We start from the raw sequence: 22,766 nt of genomic DNA, 5'->3' as shown, positions 1-22,766 counted from the left end.
TCATGTGGTACTCCACTAATGTAACATTAGTTATAATGCAACATGTTGATAATGGTTGTGCTGTTGAATGATGTTTGGAAACTTAATGTGTTTTGAAAATCATAACATTTCACTAGGGTGAACTAAACTATTATATATTTATAAAAAGCTTAAATGAAGTCTACTTTGGTCACTGCTACAAGTGGAGAAATCTTTGATGAACATAAACTCAGAACGTGCATTTAGAATAGATGTAGTTACTTGTAAACATTATACATATATTTACAGTAGTCATTCAACAATTTAAGTAGCCTTTGTAAGTCAAAAAGTATTTTATTTTTGAAAACATAAATTAATCTAGGACAAAAATGTCCTAAAACATTTGAAAAGTATTGAGTGAACAATACCTGTCCATTTTTCTTACATTATAAATCAACAAATGACTATTGTATAACACTAACAGACTAATCTGTCAAATAAATAAATAATTTTATTAATAATGGATAATTGTGCATGTTTTGTAGAATTTGTAATAGACCCTGATACAACAACATTATAACATCAAAAAGCATTAAAAACACAACAGCAGATGGCAGCATCATCATAAATAACAATTTACAAAAACTTCAAATATTTCACATTGTACTTCCAATATTGTCTTCTGCATTTTTCAACCCAAAAACTGTGCACTCACATACAATTTTGAAATGTAATGAAATATTAATAAAAACGTAGGAATGTATAATTATTAATTTTGTCTGAATAAAGATTTGAGAAACACTAGAGGTTGTGTTGACTGCTTAATCTCTCTCCTAGTTTTCTGATAAGCTCTCCTAGCTCCTCGGTCTGTCTCGACTTCTCCTCCAGGAGCTCATAGCGTAAGCTCGAAATGTCCTGCTTTATCTCCTTTAACTCACCTGCAGGAGACAAAACAGGTCCTCTATAATGAGTCAAATTTTTAGCTTCATTAGCACTAAATCAGACGTCCATGCCTACGTTTAAACATTTTAAAACAACTGAAAACTTTTATCGGTGTGATCCAATACCACATAGAACCCACAACATTGTAATTTCTACTGCCACGTTCTACAGTAGAAACCAACGTATATCAGTTTCCTGGTCTTAAACTGATTCCTGTAGCTCAATTTGGAGAGCATTTGGTTAGCAACAGAATTCAATTCCTATGGAAAATATGCTGTAGTAAATGTATAGATTGATAGTCTGCCAAATACATAGATGTAAATGTAATGCCATCTTTACTAAACTCAAATGACCACAGCATGTAGACATTATTTATTTACTTAACACCTACACACTATGAACATTGAATGTGAACACATTGAATGTGTGCTGAAGTGCAACAAAAATGAGGTCACACTGTTCTGTACGGTACCTTCATTCACTTCATCTCCCTCTTTATCAGCTTGTGCTTTTATAACGTATCGTTTGATGAGGCGTTTGATGATCTTCTGTGGTCAGAAAAGAGAACAAGTAAAGCATTTTTAATAAGTGTGTCAGAACAGATGCATTTAAAAAAAATCAATAGTTGTATTTATAACCTGGTATCGACTTGGATGAGGTGAATTTTTCTCATAAGACTCCTTCTGTTTCTCTGACTAAAAGTTTGGGAAGTAAAATGATTGTTATTAATAAACTAATATTTTCTTCTTTGCGTTATTGCACAATCTGAACATAAGAGGGCGCCAAAAACCAATAACACGACATAAATAAGCAGCTCAATTTAAAGGGGACATTTCACAAGACTTTTTTAAGATGTCAAATAAATCTTTGGTTTCTCCAGAGTACATACGTAAAGTTTTAGCTCAAAATACCATATAGATAATTTATTATAGCATGTTAACATTGACACTTTGTGGCCATGAGCAAAAATGTGCTGTTTTAGATGTGTCCTTGCAAATTTAATTGAGCTGATCTCTGTACTAAATGGCAGTGCCGTAATTAGATTAAGGGGCGGTATTATCCCCTTCTGACATCACAAGGGGAGCCAAATTTCAGCTATTTTTTATGAGCTATTTTTTTCACATGCTTGCAGAGAATGATTTAACAAAACTAAGTTACTGGGTTGATCTTTTTCACATTTTCTAGGTTGAAAGAAGCACTGGAAACCCAATTATAGCACTTAAACATGGAAAAAGTCAGATATTCATGATATGTCCCCCTTTAAAAATCAAACAGATCATTATTAACTTTAGTTGTTTTTTGCAACTCTTATTATTTTTCTGTAATAAAGCAGAGTATTAGTGAGTTACTTGTTTGACCAGTGTATGTTAAAATCCATCAGCGTGTTTAATTTTGAGTCTGACCTCATTGAGCTCAGTGTCCTCCTTCAGGTCCTCTTTATGCCTGTGTAGGGGTGTAGGCAGCAGTCGTTTGAGTTTCATGGCCAGGCTGATGATGGATTTGGGGCTGGGGATGAGGTTGAATGGCACAGGAAGTGTTCCCCCTTCCTCAAAGTAAGAGAACCACAGCTTAGCCCTGGCAAACTTCCACTCCACATCTGCATCGTCCTGTCACCAATCACACAGTTATATGTCAGATCATATATATATAGTTGAGTGGATATCTTTACATACACTTTCCTAGTTGTATATGACTTCCTGTCTCATAACTGTGGCACACTGTGAAAGTATGTACTGAATTAGATGAAGTACCTACTCATCGACCGTTAAAACAGTAGGTACTATATAGTATGAATATGTTATGTATAGTATGAATGAATTCAGATGTACTAGATCTGCCATGTTGATTCACGTGACATACATCGTCATAACAACAATTTAGTCGTTAACTGGAATGGAAAGGGAAAGCTGTAGATATATTTGCATTTGAATAGAGCCGTGTTACCTCTTTCAGGCATTTTTAAATAAAACAACGCCATCTGGGTACTTTTCCCTAACTGTTTTTGGAATACTGTGAATTTCGCCTACTATATAGACGGTTTCAGCAGTAACAACATAAACAAACGGCTTTCGTGGAACACACTTCTGGTTAACTCTGCTAAAAATCAATAACAATAGATTCCTTTAAAAGGAGTTTATTGTTGTTTATTTAGCACAAGCACAAGTAAATTACCTTAGTTATCATAGCTAAAGCGTATCAAAACTACATTGAGCCAACATTACTGTGTAATATGAATGTATACAATGTTAACTACAGATTCACATCCTCCTGTCAACCCTCATGGCTTTGGGTGTCTCTGACACAGCACTTCTATGGTTCAAGTCGTACCTCTCAGATAGGTCATTTCGGGTATCCTGGAGAGGTGATATCTATGAACCCCAACGTTTCGATACCGGTGTGCATCAAGGCTCTGTGTTTGGACCGCTGCTCTTTTCGATATACATGACATCCCTGGGTTCTGTCATTCGAAAACATGGCTTTTCCTACCATTGCCACTTGACGTTTAACCCTGATGATCCCACGGTTTCTTCCCCCATCTCAGCATACCTAGGGGACATCTCACTCTGGATGAAAGATCACCATCTTCAGCTTAACCTTGCGAAGACAGAACTGCTTGTCATATCATCTGAATCAAAGATTCAGCACAACCTTTCCATTCAGCTAGGTTTCTCGACCATCACACCTTCCAGGACAGCCAAAAACCTGGGAGTGGTCATTGATGATCAGCTTAGCTTCACAGAGCATGTTGCCAGCACCGCTCGCTGTTGTAGATTCATCCTCTACAATATTAGGAAAATAAGACCTTTCCTAAATGAGCATGCTACGCAGGTCCTAGCCCAAGCTGTTGTCCTGTCCAGGCTGGACTAATGCAATGTGCTACTTGCTGGACTTCCAGCCTGCACGACCAAACCCCTACAAATGATTCAGAACGCAGCGGCAAGAGTGGTCTTCAATGAGCCAAACAGGGCGCATGTCACTCCTCTCTTTGTCAAGTTACACTGGCTTCCTATAGCAGCTCGCATCAAATTGAAGGCTCTGCTTCTGGCCTTTAAAATCACCACTGGGTCAGCACCCCCTTTCGTTCACTTGCTTATAGAGCCTTATGTACCCTCTCGATCCCTGCGCTCTGCCACCGAGCGACGGCTGGTGGTGCCATCTCAAAAAGGGAAAAAAAACACCAACCCTTGGCTATATATACTGTGTTGGACTTGATGAGACTATTTCCAGTGCACTTATGTATTGCTGTTCTTGTGTTGCTATAATTGCTTCTATTGTTTACCTCATTTGTACGTCGCTTTGGACAAAAACGTCTGCTAAATGACTAAATGTAAATGTAAGTGCTAGGAGGAAGTAGACTTTTTAACAGCATGATTGATATATCATCATATAAATGACTTTGTAGCATCGATATATTGGTGTGTTATTCAGATTTTTCTCAAATAAATCGGCCTACAATAAACTGCAAATGATGCTTGTGGAAAATAAAATGTATTAAGAGGCAATATAACAGTGCACTGTGTTGCCATGTTATTAATGTTCAAATCCCCAAATGGCTATAAAATCCATTAAATAACTTTTCTGTTTCCTGTTACCTCCTCTGACCTCTTTTATGGATTAATAAAGATACTCTTGGTTTGTAGAAACTATTTGTTGTGCATTTCATTTAATGCATGATCAATTTATACCTCATACCGATCTATTTTGATGGATGTTATTAAAATGTTAAAGGCCACGAGATGTTTTTCTTTGGCATACACAAACAGACTGTAATTCAAAACATTCAAAAATCTTTAAGTGGTGTAACCAGGATGCAGGACTTTCCAATTGCATGGCAACAAATGTCCATATAAAAGTAGCATAGAGGGTAATACGTATCTCAGTTGTAAAGGAATATGATTGGGAAATGATGGGGTCTGGACATTTACTGTATCTCTGGCCTGTCCTATCCCAACGCCTGCTTGCTCAAAGATTGGATTTTGGATTCTGATTACCTCAATTTCCTGAAATGAGCTGTTGATCATTGCGATGAGCATATTGAGTAAGACGATAACCATGGTAACGTTGTAGACTCCGTACAGGACATAGCCGATATTCTCAATGAATTTGTGCCCGTTGTTGATGACGACAGATTTGACCTCAGAAAGGCCAAAAATAGCCCAGAATAAAGTTTTGAAGCTTTCTTCAACACTGGAGAGAAAGAGATGGTGGGGTCATGTGTCAGCATTTTGATTTTGCATCAATCACACGCAAACAGATGTACAGTATGTATTTGCATATACATACATAGCCTACTGTATATACAAAATATAACTTTTTACAGTTTTTTGGTTTAATTAAAGTCTAAATGTTTTTGATGTCAAAGCTCAAATTTGTCTAACTTATTGTTATCTATTTCCTGATACCCTGAACCTCTTTAAATAAAGAGTGACATTTTCCGCAGTTGTCTTATTCGCTTTCATGTCCACATGGACATGGTCGTGGTGTGGTGTTCATGATAATTGAATTTGCCAAACGCCTACAACCAGTATGTCCCTGTGTATTGTTGCCAGTGGCTATGGACGTTTTGTAATCGTATAACAGATAAAGGCTGGGGTATGATATGATTATAAAGAACAAGGTTAACTATCATCAAAGCAGACTCAAAAAGATGCATTCAGTGCTTACGTCGTGAAGGCGTTGTTCAGCTTCGCTCCAAGATAGTACGAATAGAGATTAAACATCCCTATCATGAAGGCCACGAACACCATTATAAAGATTACCATGAATTTAAATATGTCTTTTACAGTCCTGCCCAGAGAGATCTGCAGGGGTCCAAAGCTCTCGTTGGCTGGAAGGATGTACGCGATTCGAGAGAAGCTCAAAACTACAGCGATGGCATAAAGTCCCTCGGAGATCAGCTGAGGGTCCGAAGGAACCCAGTAGATACGAGCTAAAATAAATCAAAAGGATTATTCAATAAGAGGCTCATGAAAAGTCTTGATTTCTACTTGTAGCTGTACAGGTTTAAATATAAAAATGTTCTCAAACAGGTTTTTCCAAACTGTATACCACTGATCAGACACACAGATAATCCTGTACTAAACACACACATCTGGTTAAACCAATATTGCTGGATTATTGTCATGACACTGGCAAAATATTTTTTTTTATTAATATTGCTTACCATGGAAGTTTTTAACATGCCGTAATATCTCCGAAATGTAATGTTGCATTGTGCAGTTAATGCATTAATATATTGTATTTTTCTTTAGATTTTAAACAGCAGATGTTATATCTAGTTTATCTGCACATTTATTTATTTTATTTCTTTGGCCAAAAATATATTTTAAATATAGGTGCTGGTTATTATAATTAGAATATCATCAAAATGTTGATTCATTTCACTAATTCCATTCAAAAAGTGAAACTTGTATATTATATTCATTCATTACACACAGACTGATATGTTTCAAATGTTTATTTATTTCATTTTGATTTTAATATAACTGACAACTAAGGAAAATCCCAAATTCAGTATCTTAGAAAATTTAAATATTGTGAAAAGGTTCGGTTTTAAAGCAACACCAAAGATATTTTACCTTAAAATAACGTTTCAAAAAAAGTTTCAGTGGTTCATCCACTCAAAACAGGGTGAATGGCACTTTCACATTCGCTTTGCAGCCCTCTATCGGCCAAAACCGCACTAAAGAAGTTTCCAACAGTCGGGTAGTGGTCATGTAGTTCGAGTGAAAACTACAAAAACTTGCTTTACGGCAGACCTACAAATCCAATCAGAGCCAGCTATCCTGCAGTATTTACGACAGTGGTAATGAACAATTACGCTTCTAACCTGTAGGTGGAGCAAAGAGCAATAACTCTTTAGTGTTGCTTTAAAAAGACACCTGGTCCCACACTGCTGACTTGACAGTTGTCCAAAAGATGACCATTGACACCTTGCACAAGGAAGGCAAGGCACAAAAGCTCATTGCAAAAGAGGCTGGCTGTTCACAGAGCTCTTTGTTTAAGCACATTAAAGGTGCTCTAAGCGAATTGAAGCGTTTTAGACCATAAAACATTTTTTGTTACATACCGGAAACATCTCCTCACTATCTGCTTGCTGCCTGTCCGCTGATCAAACTGTAAAAAAACGCGATCTCTGTAGACAGTCCAGGCTTCACAAACGGCAATATCAACAAATGGCCAAACCTACAAACAGAAACCATAACAAAGTGTTCCAGCCAATAAACGACAAGAAGGATTTGGGGGTGGGGGTTGGGCGCGTTCATGAAAGCACGGAAGGGAGGGGGAGGGGAGGAGTTAGCTACGCGCTGTCTGTTTGAAAACAGTTCAAACATCAACAGGAAGTGACGTCGCACATTATTCGCTTAGAGCGCCTTTAATAGAGAGGCGAAGGGAGGGAAAAGATGTGGTAGAAAAAAGTGTACAAGCAAAAGGGATAACCACACCGTGGAGAAGATGGTGAAAGAAAACCCATTCAAAATGTGGGGGAGATTCACAAAGAGTAGACTGCAGCTGATCACTATGCACAGACATATACAAGACCGGGGTTTCAGCTGTTGCATTCCTTGTGTCAAGTTACTCTTGAACAACAGCGTCTCGCTTCTGGACTGCTGCTGAGTGGTCCAAAGTTATGTTCTCTGATGAAAGTAAATTTTTGTATTTCCTTTGGAAATCCGGGTCTCAGAGTCTGGAGGAAGAGAAGAGAGGCACACAATCCACATTGCTTGAGGTCCAGTGTAAAGTTTCCACAGTCAGTGATGGTTTGGGGTGCCATGTCATCTGCTGGTGTTGACTGTGTTTTCTGAGGTCAAAGGTCGATGCAGCCGTGTACCAGGAAGTTTAAGAGCACTTCATGCTTCCTGCAGCTGACCAACTTTATGGAGATGCAGATTTCATTTTCCAACTGGACTTGGCTCCTGCACACAGTGCCAAAGCTGTTTAAGGACCATGGTATCCCTGTTCTTAATTGGCCAGCCAACTCCCCTGACCTTAAACCCATAAAAAATCTATGGGGTATTGTGAAGAGGAAGATGCGATATGCCAGACCAAACAATGCAGAAACTCTGAAGGCCACTATCAGAGCAACCTGGGCTCTCATATTTTTTTTTTTTTTTTTTTTTTTTTATTTGTCAGGGACAATGCAGAGAGACACACATTGTAACAGGTTACAGTAACTTGAACAAATGTGTTGCACACAGGGTTTCTAACCGAAGCTAATTTGCAACCCCTGTCCCTGTCATAACACCTGAGCAGTGCCACAGACTGATTGACTCAATGCCACGCCCTATATACATGCTCATACTATTCATGATCATACTTTTCAGTTGGCCCAGATTTCTAAAAATCCTTTCTTTCTATTGGTCTTAAGTAATATTCACATTTTCTGAGATACTGAATTTAGGATTTTCCTTAGTTGTCAGTTATAATCATCAAAATTAAAAGAAATAAACATTTGAAATAAATCAGTCTCTGTGTAATGAATGAATATAATACACAAGTTTCACTTTTTGAATTGAATATGTAAAATAAATCAACTTTTTAAAGATATTCTAATTATATGATCAGCACCTGTATTTCAGTATATATATTTTTGCCATTTTTTTTTGTATATTTTGAAACATATTTTTAAATTACAATTTGAAAATATATATTTTTTGTCGTATGGGGTAGCCTACTGCAAAAATATTATTGATTTTTATAGATGAACATTGTATTATTTGTCCTATCAAAATTCACTGAAAAAGTCATACTCACCGAGTCGATAATACTCTATCTCAAAGGGCAAGGTTAGGTTTGATAGATCTGTGTAGTGTTTGTCAACATAACTCTGTGCAAGATATGCATGCCAATATGCCATAAACCGAGCAATGAAAGAAGTCACAAAAATGGCCAACATTCCAAAGTCCAGCAGATTCCAAGGCTCCAGCAGGTATTCCCGAGGACCCTGAGACCAAATCTCTTTACATTCAGCCCAGATCATTCCTTAAATCGGAAAAAAAACATATCATTAGATTGTATACCTTTCTTACAAAAGAAAAGAAAAATACCTTTATATAACACTAAAGGAAATAATTTAGTGTTAAATTTCGTTTAAAGGGATAGTTCACTTTAAAATGAAAATTCTGTCATCATTTACTCATCCTCATGTTGTTCTAAACCTGTATGAATTTCTTTTTCCTGATGAACACAAAAGAAGATATTTTGAGAAATGATGGTAAACACACAACAGATAGTGACCATTTACTTCCATAGTAGGAAAAAAATATTTTGGAAGTATTGTTATAAATTATAAAGAAAATATTTTGATAAATTATGGTAAGGACACACTTGACTGTACCCATTAGATTCCATCATTATTTTTTATTCCTACTATGGAAGTCACTATCTGCTGTGTGTTTACCGTCATTTCTCAAAATATCTTCTTTTGTGTTCGTCAGAAAAAAGAAATTCATACAGGTTTAGAACAACCTGAGGATGAGTAAATGAAGACAGAATTTTCATTTTAAAGTGAACTATCCCTTTAAATTCCAAAAGATAAAAAAATCTGTGACTCGTCTATCAATCTATTCATTAAATGTATGTTGACATGACAATATGTTAAAAGTAAAAAAAATTCTGCTGTAAAGTTGGCCATTTTGGGTTAAATCGACAGCTGAATTCCCGTTTGTTGGCTTCATCAGGGAGATTGGAAGGTTGCCCCTCAATTAAACCATGCATACACCTTAAAATCAATGTTAAAGGCAAAAATGTTATTGTAATGTAAAGTTGTACAGTATAACACAATGAGACATGATGTCTAACCTATGACCCAGGAAATTATCAACATTTCCATCCATGTGAACGATGTGGTTTTCATGCGAAACAGCTGTGAGGGGTGATCGTGGACGGTCATGTTTGGCAGGAGAGATGTTCCCTCAAAGCGGTCGGCAGCATTCATGATGAGAAGCCCAAGAAAGATGGTGAAGGAAGCTGCATGTGCCACAAACTTCAGGAAAGGTCCACGTATGATTTTCCCCAACTACAATTATGTAATAAAAAAAATAAAAAAAAATTTAACATTATTAATGAACTTTGGTTGATTGTGTTCTCATTTAGACTACACTTATTCACCAGTTCAGTGATATTACATAAGAAAATAAAATTGCCCATGCTGTTCCTGAATTTTCAATAAGTTAAAAGTGCAGGTTATCGCAGACAGACCTTGCTTGAGGGTGCAATCCAATACAGTAAAGCCAAGATGGGAAGTCCAACCACCACCCCCAGAACCACCAGTAACTTCACAGCCGTGGTCTGCTGCCTTAATCCAGATAGATTCTCATACCATATAGACAGGAGCTGCTGTTGACAGTTTGGATGAGCTACAAACTGTGTGGAAAAACATTGGAACAGGAATGCAGATATTACAGTATTGTGATATAACGTATACTACACATCCATCCATCCATTCAAGCACATTTGTGATTCAAATCTGTTTCACTAACAACTGGATGACTGGTGAACCAGCTGTGTGTGAATGTTTGATGTTTATTCACCTTTTTCAGCTCGTATTTGATGGCCAGTTTTAATCTAACTAGACTGGGTCTGCCGCCGGTATCAAAGTGGCCACCTGTCTCTGTGTCTCCATTTAAAATGGCTTCCACCTCCTCTGTGTTTCTGCATAGGTCCAGAAGCCCAACTACAAAATCTTTGCATTGCATAGACAGCTTCTTGTAATCATTCTGTAAGAGCAAACACAAATCCATACTGTATAGTTGGTCAATTAAAAGTATGATGCATATTTTTTTGAAAACCTATGCAGTTGTAACTTGGTACAGGTGAGCATCATGAATTGGTTACTCACAGTACATGAATGACTTTGGATTGTTGAGGGACAAATATAAAAATATCTCTACCTAAATAATACAAATTAGGACGTTTTTAAAGGGTACTGCCCCTATGACAGCTTAGGGCCAGTATTTGACCATTTTCTTCTGATAGTGTGCTGCCAAGGTTACAGACCACCTTTATCAATAAATGATAAAGTACAGTACAGTCACAGTTTGACATCTTTGTTAAGCAATATACAGTAATGTAGCTGCTTTGGCAGGCAAACATTTTTTTTTTTTTTTGAGAAGAGCAAACATAGTGCCATCTGTTAATGACTGAAGCTTCACCCAAACCTTAAGCTAAACAATAATGATGTAGCACGCAGAGCTAAGTCGCCCACTCCACGTCAAAGGCTACAGATCAGCTATCATACACTAACTGTCAGGCAAAACTATACACCCACATACATATGCACTGAAAACTTACTAAAAACTAAAAAGAGTCATGACTCTTAAAAGTCACGTTCTTTCTGACCCTTTTTTTCAAACTTTAGTTAGTGTGTAATGTTGTTGTTAGAGCATAAATAATACCTGCAAAATGAGTTCACTGCTAGGCGATATATTTTCTTTAACAGAATTCCTCTTTCAAAGCCTACAGCGAACCACCAGTTTGGACTACATCCGTCTACTTCCCTGTTGAATGACGTCAAAAAAAGAGTTTTTGACTAAACTCCGCCCACAGGAATACATCAGTTGCCAGCTAAGCTAACGATAGGCTAAGCTGCTGTCGAATCACAACACACTAAACAAACTTGTTACGTATTTCTGAATGAGGGAAATCATAGAACAAGGAAGACATCAAGTAGGGTGACCATACGTGCATTCTTCCCAGACGCGTCCTGGCCAGGATTTGTCCACCGCATACGTCATAGAGGATTATTATTATTATTACAGAAAAGCAACCGTTACATTTTAAGGTAAGAATGAAACTACGATTGTATGTCATATGTTTTTAACTGAATGGCGTATGCGGTCAACAAATACGACTTCCGGAAGACGCACCAAAATCCTGGCCATGACGCCACCGGGAAGAATGGCAGGTATGGTCACCCTACATCAAGACCTCCTTTTCAAAGCGCTTGGGTGCTCCAGAGCGTCTGCCGTTGCTAAGTAACCTAAACATTGTTTGACCTTATGATGAGCACCCATCGGCAGAAATCGGCGCCTATGAACATGCATCTTTGTTAAGAAACATATCTGATCCTTGTTTACATTTTTATATTTGCCAGCTACTGGCCTTGTTTCATAATGCAGCATTTTAGTTGTCTTCATGGGTCTGTGTGAACTGGGATTGTTTTGATAAAGTTGTTATCTGTACCTTATGTGAAAACTTTTCAAAAACATGACAGATACTTTTTTATGCTTTAGTATGCTCTAATAAGTTGTGTAAATGTACCCTGTGTATACTGAGATTGTCTATCATTAAATCAAATTATAGGCACTCCATCTTCATTGTTACTACCTTAAACTCTTTCTCTATGTTGGCCAGCACAGCTAGTTCATTACTAAGCTCTAGAGCCGTCAGCACTGGGTCCTCGCTGGATAAAGACAGGTAGGCGGGACTGGCAAGCCCTTTATAGGCATTGATTCTTGAACATGAATGGCTGAAAGAGTCATGCCTCTGGTGATAAAGGCAGCTGTTACATTTGCAGAAGTACTCATGTGGCCGCTCAATGCAGGCACCCTTCCGTAGAAGAACGTGCACAATCTCGTATTCTTGACAGTGAGAAGCTAGTATAAGCGGTGTGATATCACGGGAAAACCGAGTGCCGTCCTCATCATAGGCGAAGAAGTCGTCTTGCGTTTCTGCCTGGAGGGGGCCACTGGTGAGTTTGGTTGTGTCTGCAAAGGCTGGGTGACCCAAAATGGCCTCCACTATGCGAATGTACCCTTTACTTATGGCTAAAAGCAGGGCATCGCCTATCCGGGCCAGGTTGTCTTTCCTTAGCAAGAGTTCTGTCACTTCCAGGTGCTCATTGGCAACCGCAAGCTGCAATGCATTCTGGTCCATGTAGTCCACACAATTGACATTGAGTTCTGGTAGTTCTTCAAGCATTCTGCGGATGACAGGAATATTTCCATACTCGGCCGCCTCTAGGAAACGCTCCTCTGTTGAGGACAAACTATTGTAGCAAGCTTTAAACATGTAGGTCGGTCTCCGTGTAGCCATGCGCCGGCTTTTACCCAACGCATGCCTGTGAACGTCATCGTTGCTCCACCTACAGTATATCAACAAAGAAGAACAGTTGTTCAAAACATGCTTATATTAAATATGTCTATATTTAGCCAATTGCAAGTTTTTCCTCCAAAAAAAATCCCCTCCACACATTCTCGGTTTAAAAGATATCTATGTCCTCTCATAAAAAAGCAAAAACATGCTATCAAGCACTGTCAAGAGCATGCCACACCAGCAGGCGACGATATAACTCAAATCGTAAAGCCACCTTGGCCAATCAGAAGCTGAACAAAAGTGATGTGGCAAGGCAAAAATCCCGGTTTAACTGTTTACACCAGTGGTTCCCAAATTTTTTCAGCGTGTGGCCCCCCTTGTTTACGGTGCATTTCTTCGAGGCCCCCCAAAGAAAATGTGTGACAAAAAACTGTTCTAAAACTCAACATTTTAATAAAAGAACATTAAATTATACAAAAAAGTAGTGCTTTTGGTTAGTAGCCTTATTTTTTAAGTTTAATTACACAGAATTCATGATAAATTAATGTATTTCATAAAATGTCATAAAACTGGGGCACCCCGGCACCATCTCACGGCCCCCAGTTTGAAAACCACTGGTCTACACGACAACACTGCAACCGCAGTTTCTTGAAATACTCACCCTGGCAGGGGTTTCAAAAATGTTCGGTTTCAGTGCTACTGCGTTTTCGAACCGCCTAAAAAAAGTCACGATTATAAAAAATACCCGTGTCCGTGTGGACAAGGCCTTAATCTTAGGTTTTTTTGGGGGGCCAACATAATTTTAGGGGAGAAAGCCACAAACTGTCACGCCGGGAAACAGGAGTTAGGACACATTTGCAAAGTTCAGATGAATAAATAACATTTATTAACAAACAGAAAATAAAACACGAGAAACAACAACGGGCAGGTAAGCACAACAGGAACACTGACATGAAGCACAAGAACAGACGTGGAATGGCGACAATAATCCGGCAGTGAACATTACACAAACAAGGGCTTAAATAGACAGACAAAATGACATACAGGTGTGATGAGGTAAGTAATCAGTCAATGAATGTCCAGGTGACAACAATCGGAACAAATGCAAAACCTGTCACGGAATATGGTGACACAAACAAACATTTTAGGTTTTTGATGATCTTCCTTCATTTAAGTTAAATGACACTGAACTTTACAGGTTTTAGAAGGAAGATGATAAAGAAGCCTCTGCTTGAGTCACATCTGATAACATAATCTACATCCAACTGATTCACTGTCATTTAATCCCCATCTGACATGATGACACATATCAAATGGCACAAGTCACCAGCTTCTGATTTTCTAAGTAATACTAGATTACAATTTATGATCTGAATCTTGAAAGCATCAGTCCCTTTTCTAAATAAGTTAGTTTTTGTGATTTACTGTTTTCTAAATCATCCAGACTAGTGGTCTCCAACCTTTTGTAAGTAAGGGCTACCACAATGAATAAAACAATCTGGAGGCCTGCATTTTTTATATAGTCTACTCAAAACATTTTTCATTTAGTTGTTGATTTTATTTCATTCTACTTGTTGGTATTTTTTATCATTGTTTAAAATGTTAACATACATTAAAGAAGCCAAGCTAATATAAAAATATGTTATAAATAAATATTAAAATTGAGGCTATTAATAAAATGTGTCTGCAGGCACCATGCTGGAGACCACTATAGACTATTCTATGAAAAACCTTGATATCTTAAATATTGCAAGATCATTTCAAAGATTGAAATCAGTATGAAGTCAATCATTTAAATAATTTGACTATGAGACTTTACCCTGCATTTACAGACAGGATCACATTTCTTTAAGAACATTGGTGACAGTTTATCATTAAACCATACTTTATAAATAAAACATACTTACATGACGCACAAATAAAAACACACTGTAGAAACACACTAAAATAGTCACATGTCATAGATTTGTTGTCATTAATTTTGCAACAACCATCATCATTGCATGACAACGTAACCCAGACGTCTGAGGTTGTGGTCGTAAAACTCCAAACACTCTTAACGTTGTTATACAAGGCTACGAAATTAACTCACCTCTTATAAAATCGCGGTAAATGGTTGCTGTCAGTGTTGGTGTTCATCTGTTGATGGACAAAAGTTTGTTGACCAGAAGTGCTGTGATCAGTGGACATTTGTCGGCTGTTTTCTTCATTAAATCTCTTTCACTCTGACTGATGCGCCCAAGAGCGCAAAGCGCGACACTCACATGAGCGCGCATGCAAAGTTCATTCTTGGACTCTGAGAAGCGATTTCTGTTTTTGGGGTTTATTGTAAAAGTACATGTTCATTCTTGGGAAGGTTTTGGACGGTTCAACATCTCTAAAGGGTAATGACGTCATGGATACCTTTTTGTCTTTTGTATTTCATAGGCTACTGAACCCCGTGTTCTATAAGGCAATGTATGACGATAATAATTTGAATAATGCAAAAATAATTAATAAAATAAATATTTTTTTTTATAAATTACTCATCTGATATATTAGGCTACTTTCAATTATGAAATAAAAATGTTTAAAAATAAACATTTTAAAAACAAAATAGCCTGTGAACTTTAAACTGCCTAATGCTTTTAATTTTATGCTTACTTTACTTTCAGTGTATTATAAGGCAGCTACTGATAGTAATATAATTTTAGTAATAGAGTAATATAATTTTGATATTTAAAAATTTTTTCATTTCAAACAGAGCTGGCCTTTCATGGCTAGTGGCTTGATTTTCGTCACCTGGCTTTTATTGACCCGACAAAAAAGCATAAAGTAGCCTATATTTATAAAGGTCATGCACTAAATTAACCTTGAAAATCATCTTTATGATGAAAAATCTCATTTGGTCCGTATAGGCCATTTATGCAGTTTCTATGTGATATGAGAAAATGAGTTATTAAAAAAAAGAGAGAAAATGAGTTATTGGTTACCTTTAAGAACAGCGTTTCTTTAAAAAAATAAATAATTAGGACAATGGACAAATGGTGAACATTAACATGACTTAATGAATTTGAATACACGTTTAAGAAATCCAGTCAGGGGCCTGTCCACTGACAGCTCCAGCGAGAGACCGAACTGCTTGTCTGCAGACCGGAGTCTCAGCCATTTTGATTCTGCGCCTCTTCGCTATGGCGGAGATGGACGACGGCGACGAGCCGAGTTTAGTTCACACGCACAGCGGTTCGTCCGGGTCCAAGTCCGGAGCAGATAAGATGTTTTCCCTTAAGAAATGGAATGCAGTGGCGATGTGGAGCTGGGATGTTGAGTGCGACACCTGCGCTATTTGCAGGGTTCAAGTAATGGGTGAGTGTTTTTTAAGCTAACCGGCTAACTCAGATAGCATTGCTGTATTTTCATCTTACTGTGCGTGCTTGTTAACCTCTTGTCATCAGGCATACACAACAAACTATAAGGTCACTTTTCTAGAAAAGTAAGAAACGTGGTTGAATATGAAAAAAAACAGTAGATTTAAACACGACTGTTTTTCAAAATACCAAGTTGCCGACCTAGACAGCAGCACCTATAGTGACGAATGTTAAAGTTACAGCGCACCTTTGATGTCCCCAAAAGGGTCTTTGAACTCATCAACGCAAATATGATTACCAAACATCCACAATTTAATGCTTTAACACATCTTAAATATCTTATTGTATCTAAATCAAATGTTCAAACTTTTATACGATGTGTATTAAATATTGACACGAGCACGTTTATGGAGCTCAAAATGCTGAGTCAAATGCTGTTAAATGTCAAACATTTAAGTATCAGATGCAACAGAAATGCTGCATAAAATGTGCAAATGCACAGCTGATGCCCAAAAATGCTGAAGGGGGTGTTTCAATGCGCCAAATGATGGCAAAAAAAAAAAGAATTGAACCTTTTAATACGCTTTTGGATCCCAAACACGTCTATTTAATGTTTAAACGCCCTTACCACACAGAAGTTTGATATTGCTCATGCCATGGTTGCCCAAAATTATAAATGTCTAGATTAGCATTAATAAAAAATAAATTGCGTGTGCCTGTAATGCACAATAATATGATTGAACAATTTTGGGCATGTACCAAGTTAATGCTTATGAATGCATAAATGACCAATGTTGTTTAGGTAGGTGGCTGGATATGATTCATGCAGTGAGTGTTTTTGTGCGTGAATGTGTGTGTATGCAGCAGATCATAACCTCTCTGAATAAGTCGGAGAGTACAGCATAGTCTGTCCTCTGTAAATTTAAACAAGGTTTATGACTCCGATTTCACTTAGATCTCATGTAAGATAATATATTGAATGTGCTGAGGTTGTATTTTTTATTTCATGTATTTTTAGATGCGTGTTTGAGATGCCAAGCTGAAAACAAGCAAGAAGACTGTGTTGGTAAGTTAACCATAACATCATTGCAAGTTTGCTGATAACCTAACAAATAATTAAATTACAATAAGCCCCTTAAGACAAATGGTCAACACTGTCTTATCTGATGTTTCCTTTAATTCATACATTTGCACTTGGCATTTATTAAAAAAAAAGTCAAGTCACCCTTTTTTATGTAGCACTTAATAAAAACAGACTTCATTCATTTATAATGCAAACGTTATTTAAGCATAGCATGGTTACATATAATAAAAATATCTTCTTTTGTGACTATAAACGTTTACACCTGTTATGAACGGTGTACCTTATTCATATGTTGTCATTTGCTGGGTATTAAAGGCTGGATTTAAACTGTAAATCTTGATGCCCAATTCCAATTTGTTGACACTATGCGATTTTTTTTAACGACCGCTTTAATTCATCTTTTAAAAGCTACTGGTATCCAATATCAGCATTTACACTAAACACTTAACGAAACAAAAGGTAGGCATACTAACCTGGAACAGCTTAAACCACAGAGGAAGTAAAACGTAGCGATATGCAATGGACACAGACGAAAAGATTATAGAGCTTTATTTCAGTAACAAGAAATAAAACTTCAACAATACTCCACCAAAGATGAGAAGAGTCATGTGATCATGGGTGGTGTCCACCTGAGTTAACGTCATGTGCTAACATCGCATTTTCAATGATGCACGAAACGTCTTGACATGGGAATATTCGATTTGTCCGCTTACAATGAAATTGAGTCTTACTTCAAACAGCCAGTGTTAAAGGCGGGGTGCACGATCTTTGAAAGCCAATGTTGACATTTGAAATCACCTAAACAAACATGCCCCTACCCAATAGAATCTGGACCTTCTTTTGATAGACCCGCCCAACACATACGCAACCCAGGCAACAATTCCGGTAGGTAGACACGCCCCTTACTGCTGATTGGCTACAAGTGTGTTTTGGTACTCTTTTCCAAAGCGTTTCTCAAAAAATCATGCACTCCGCCTTTAATGCGACCTTAGGGGCTCAAACCATTACCCATGCCAGTGAACATTCCTCTGACAAGCATCTCTGTTTATTTCATATTTTCTGTCTTTCTGTTTGTCTTTCAGTGGTATGGGGAGAGTGCAACCACTCTTTCCACAACTGCTGTATGTCGCTCTGGGTGAAGCAGAACAACAGATGCCCGCTGTGCCAACAGGACTGGGTAGTACAGAGGATCGGCAAGTGAGGATTTCAAGCCTCGTACCCACACCTCCTCCGTCCACTTTGGCACCGCTCTGTCTATGGAGAACAGGACTGATTATCAGAGCATCTCTCTTGCCACTGAATGTGTAGTTACACCTGTGTGCATGTATGTTACTGTCAGAGTGAAATCATGGATGTAGGGAGAAATTCGGGTGACGCTGGTGTGTTATACCCCTCGGTCACTGAATACAGCATTAACTTGAGCCAGCTTGTGGAGCTCCGGGTTTGTAGCATCACGTGATGAACTGAAGAACCGTTGTACTATGAATGTGTGTTGTAAGTGTGTTAGAAATAAATAAAATACTCAGTGTATTATAGGTGTGCTTTACTTACCGAATGTACAACAGTTATTGGCAGAAATATTTTAAATATACTGCGGGGTGAATAAGGTATATTCTGTGCACAATGCATTGTGTTTACATTACAGGTTGTGCCATTCATAACCATTTCTCACCATACACATCCAAGAATGAATGTAAACACCTGAAATCTCTTTCAGACTTTTTATGCTGTGATGTCATTATCCAAAATTGCCCTCATTATGATTAACCTAAAGGAAAACATCACCATTTTTCAATATTTTACTATGTTTTACCTCAACTTAGATTAATTAATACGTACCTATCTTTATTCAATGTGTGCACTTTCAATCATTGTACAGCGCGTCGTGAATGTGTTAGCATTTAGCCTAGCCCCATTCATTCCTGTGGCTCCGAACAAAAGTTTTATTTTGTGCCACCATACTTACTCGTGTAACTACTCATGTAACAGTCTTTAAATAGGAAAAACATGGAAGTGTTTGGTGGCTCCTAAATTCATCCCTGTTTGGATCCTAAGGAATGAATGGGGCTAGGCTAAATGCTAACACATTCACGAGGCACTCTACAAAGATTAAAAGTGCATGCATTGATAAAAGATAGGTATGTATTAATTCGTCTAAGTTGAGGTAAGAACATAGTTAATTTGAAAAACGGTGGTGTTTTCCTTTAAAACTGAATTTTCACTGTTAATACATCTATTTTTAATTATAGCACTTTTTCCATATACCTTAATTTTACATTTTGTATCTTACCATCTCAGTTATCAACTAGAAGCAGCTATAATAGGACTGTCTGTGACCTCTTGGCACTGATATACCAGTACACAAGTTTGGGCTAAATGTGGTCATGAGGGCATCTTACGAAGATGTTTACACCAAATGAAAGCTTATTGTCACTTCATGGCTGTCTTGTGCTTGTATAATGAGCTTTGAAAGCTTTTTAGATTCATACTCTCCAACAAATGTATCGTCATATAAAAGCATTGCGTAAATCTGGGCTTATTGAACTCACACAATCACCTTTTGCTAGATGTGAAATTAGATGTGATCTAGTTTTATGGTATTTGTTTGTTGTCTACTACTGTATGCAAAAAATATGATTAGTGAAAGTGGGTTGATTGTCAAGTATGCTAGCCCTTTGTGATTTAAACCCATGATCCCAGTGGTAAGCACATACATACACTTTGTATATTAAAAGACACCTATTATAAGGTATGAGAAGTTTTAAAGGGCCATATTATTCCCATTTGTACAAGATGTAATATATGTCTCCGTTGTGCAGGGCTAAACCCAAACATTTTTTTTATACTGACCCAGTCCAGCCTGTCGTTCAGGTTTTCACTTAATATTTCAGTCACATATATTTAAAATAATAATTAAAAAGTCAAATATAATCGAATACATTTACGTTTTATTCATCATTTGTTAAGATGATATCCTGCAAAGTTTAGATCTAGCCTATAACCTGAAGGTCATTTCCAAGCAATCCTCCAGCCTTTGATTAGATTTTTCAGGTGTGTTTGATTAGAGTTGCAGGGCTAGAGCTAAACTGTACAGGACAGTGGCCCTCCAGGACCAGGAATGCCCACCCCTGTGTTAAGACAATTGGCAATAAAGTTCAGTGGACCAGATGAAGGGCAATCGGCAATCCTTTAGACACCACGGACACTATGTGCTGTCGGCTTTTCTCATGAGTTTCGTGTTTTGTTCATGTTAAGCCCTTTTCACACAGACATTCCGTAAAATACACGGGAAAGGCATCCTGGAATTTTCCAGAATCGTTAGATTTTTTGTTCATTCACACTGCCATGATTACCTGGCATGTGATGGTCCCGGAAAGACACGTGACTTATAGAAAGTCCTGCCCTCTCTTCTACGCAGCGTCTGAAGTTTGAATATTATATATTATTTCTCTCTCCAGAAACCACTCACGTGCATTTTTGTTTATGATAAGATTATAAAGGAGCACGTGAACTCATTTTGAACATTTTGAGGAGCTGAACGATATATCTTGTTGGGATGACGCGCGGGTATTTGCGTTTATTATAGCTCAAATGAGCACGTGACGCGATATTCTTTTATGCTGCTGAATGATCTCCGTTTCAACGCAGTAAATGACGAGCTAACTTACCTGATATCTGCTTCAGTCCAGTTTGCTGACATTTCTCTTCATGAATGTTGTAAATCCCTCATTTTAAAGAGTTGAACCAAATTCATGTTGCCATGTCACGTGTGTCCTAACTACGGCACGTGCTTCATTGTTTATGCGTCTCATTTATCATTTCCTGATAACTGCTTCAATCTAGTTTGCAACATTTCTCGTGGTGAATGTTATATGCATGTTATCTCTCCTTGTAAGGAGCTGAACCATAACTTTTGTTGTGATGACACGCACGTGTCCTCACTACAACGCCCAGTACTGCATTCTTTCGGCTTCTTGTTCACACAGAGGGTTATCCGTGTATCTGACTAGGTCCTCTTTCCGGCAACGATCCCAGAAGATTAACGGGACGAGTTTGTGTTCACACAGCTGCTTGTATGGCAGTTTTACGGGTATTTTCTGGTACCAAAGGTCTGTGTGAATGGGGTTTTAGTTGCTTGTTCCAACGACAAAGGCTCCCTACTTGTCTGCTTTACCTGAAAACTGACGGCAAACTGCATAATTTCATTTGTCGTGTTTACCCAAGTAAATGTCTGCTTTCAAAATTATATTTTCGTTTGGCCTCCTAATTAGAGGTCGCCGCTGTCTTAATGTCTCTTTGCTCTACAAGCTGACGTAACACACAACAGTGTCCACAACAACCAAAAAGGTAGGAGAAACCTCATAGCATTGCTGAAAAGTTAATGTTTGCAATGCTTAAATTTGTCTTGATGGTAACTACAAAATATATTTCATTGACTAAAAGCATCGTGCTCTCACAACAACCACGCTGTTTTCTTAAAAAAGGCTCTTTATTCACTCTTTTTTCATATGGATCCAAACCGTTAATAGTTCTGATTTTGTCCACATACCGGTCCCTGCTTCCCTGTTTGGCGTATCCCAGTAAATTCCACATCCTTTTCCGGATTTTAACATCTTTTTTCTTTCTTTTAATTCTCCCAACTGCTGCTTCTCCTCGTCTGACTTGCTGTATGTTTACATTCGCGAGGCTATAAACATGGCCGCCACATCCCAGAATGTAATGCGGCGCCCAAGCCCTATATGTCCCTTTAAAATAAGAGTGTAAATATAATTCAATATTTTTACATTTTAAACTGATTTCGATATCATTATTAATCATAAAATCTGATTTCTTAAGCATCTTCTTTATCTCTCTTTATGCTTTCTTGTCCACAGTTCCTTCTCTCCAACATGCATGCAGCAAGCATCAGCACTTATATCGTATTTCACTTTGTGGTTAACAAATCCTCTTGAATTGCATACCTTTCCATAAGCAGCATTCATGAATTAGTTTACAAACCGCTTCCTTAAGAGAACATCCCTATTGGGATTTTTCATTCTGACCGACTAATTACGTGAATGGCCCGCAGAAGATCTGACCCTGCTGTACTAACACCTCAAAAGTGATACGAAGCTTCAAATAGGCAGTTCATCTAAACCTGCACTCCAGTACACTTCACTGTCACAGAGTTTCTGGATGAATCAAGTGTCTGCAGAGGCAGGTGCGGAGGACAAAGCAAGACAAAACCTCATCAACAAATATTGCAGCTGATTCCAAGAGCTTGTCTTATCTCACAGGGGATGTGGAAGAGAAATGTAAATCTGTCTCAGAGAATGACTTTGAGGAGGTGAAAGACATCATGCTGGAGATTCCCAAAGGAAAGCCTTTCGCTGAATATAAAAGCAGGAAATTATTTGATA

General features: G+C 37.8%; 2 protein-coding genes across 2 annotated transcripts; one reads left to right on the top strand and one right to left on the bottom strand.

Moving 5' to 3' along the window:
- Nucleotides 1-15,387, bottom strand: trpc6b (transient receptor potential cation channel, subfamily C, member 6b). The gene is made up of 12 exons (XM_065265057.2): nt 15,029-15,387; nt 12,229-12,985; nt 10,434-10,619; nt 10,102-10,266; nt 9,703-9,919; nt 8,656-8,883; nt 5,566-5,830; nt 4,893-5,088; nt 2,304-2,507; nt 1,539-1,595; nt 1,373-1,448; nt 1-896 (listed from the first exon to the last, which is right to left on the bottom strand). Exons 1-12 carry the CDS (start codon nt 15,124-15,126, stop codon nt 760-762), a joined length of 2,586 nt encoding a protein of 861 aa, XP_065121129.1. The 5' UTR covers nt 15,127-15,387; the 3' UTR covers nt 1-759.
- A 683-nt stretch (nt 15,388-16,070) lies between these two features.
- rnf7 (ring finger protein 7) lies at nt 16,071-18,897 on the top strand. The gene is made up of 3 exons (XM_065246618.2): nt 16,071-16,281; nt 17,302-17,349; nt 18,450-18,897. Exons 1-3 carry the CDS (start codon nt 16,107-16,109, stop codon nt 18,566-18,568), a joined length of 342 nt encoding a protein of 113 aa, XP_065102690.1. The 5' UTR covers nt 16,071-16,106; the 3' UTR covers nt 18,569-18,897.
- The last annotated feature ends 3,869 nt before the right edge of the window (nt 18,898-22,766 follow it).

Source organism: Paramisgurnus dabryanus, chromosome 9, assembly GCF_030506205.2.
Source record: "Paramisgurnus dabryanus chromosome 9, PD_genome_1.1, whole genome shotgun sequence".
Classification (NCBI taxonomy): Eukaryota; Metazoa; Chordata; class Actinopteri; order Cypriniformes; family Cobitidae; genus Paramisgurnus; species Paramisgurnus dabryanus.
The sequence above is the reverse complement of the archived record's forward strand: the minus strand, read 5'-3'. Positions and strand labels throughout refer to the sequence as shown.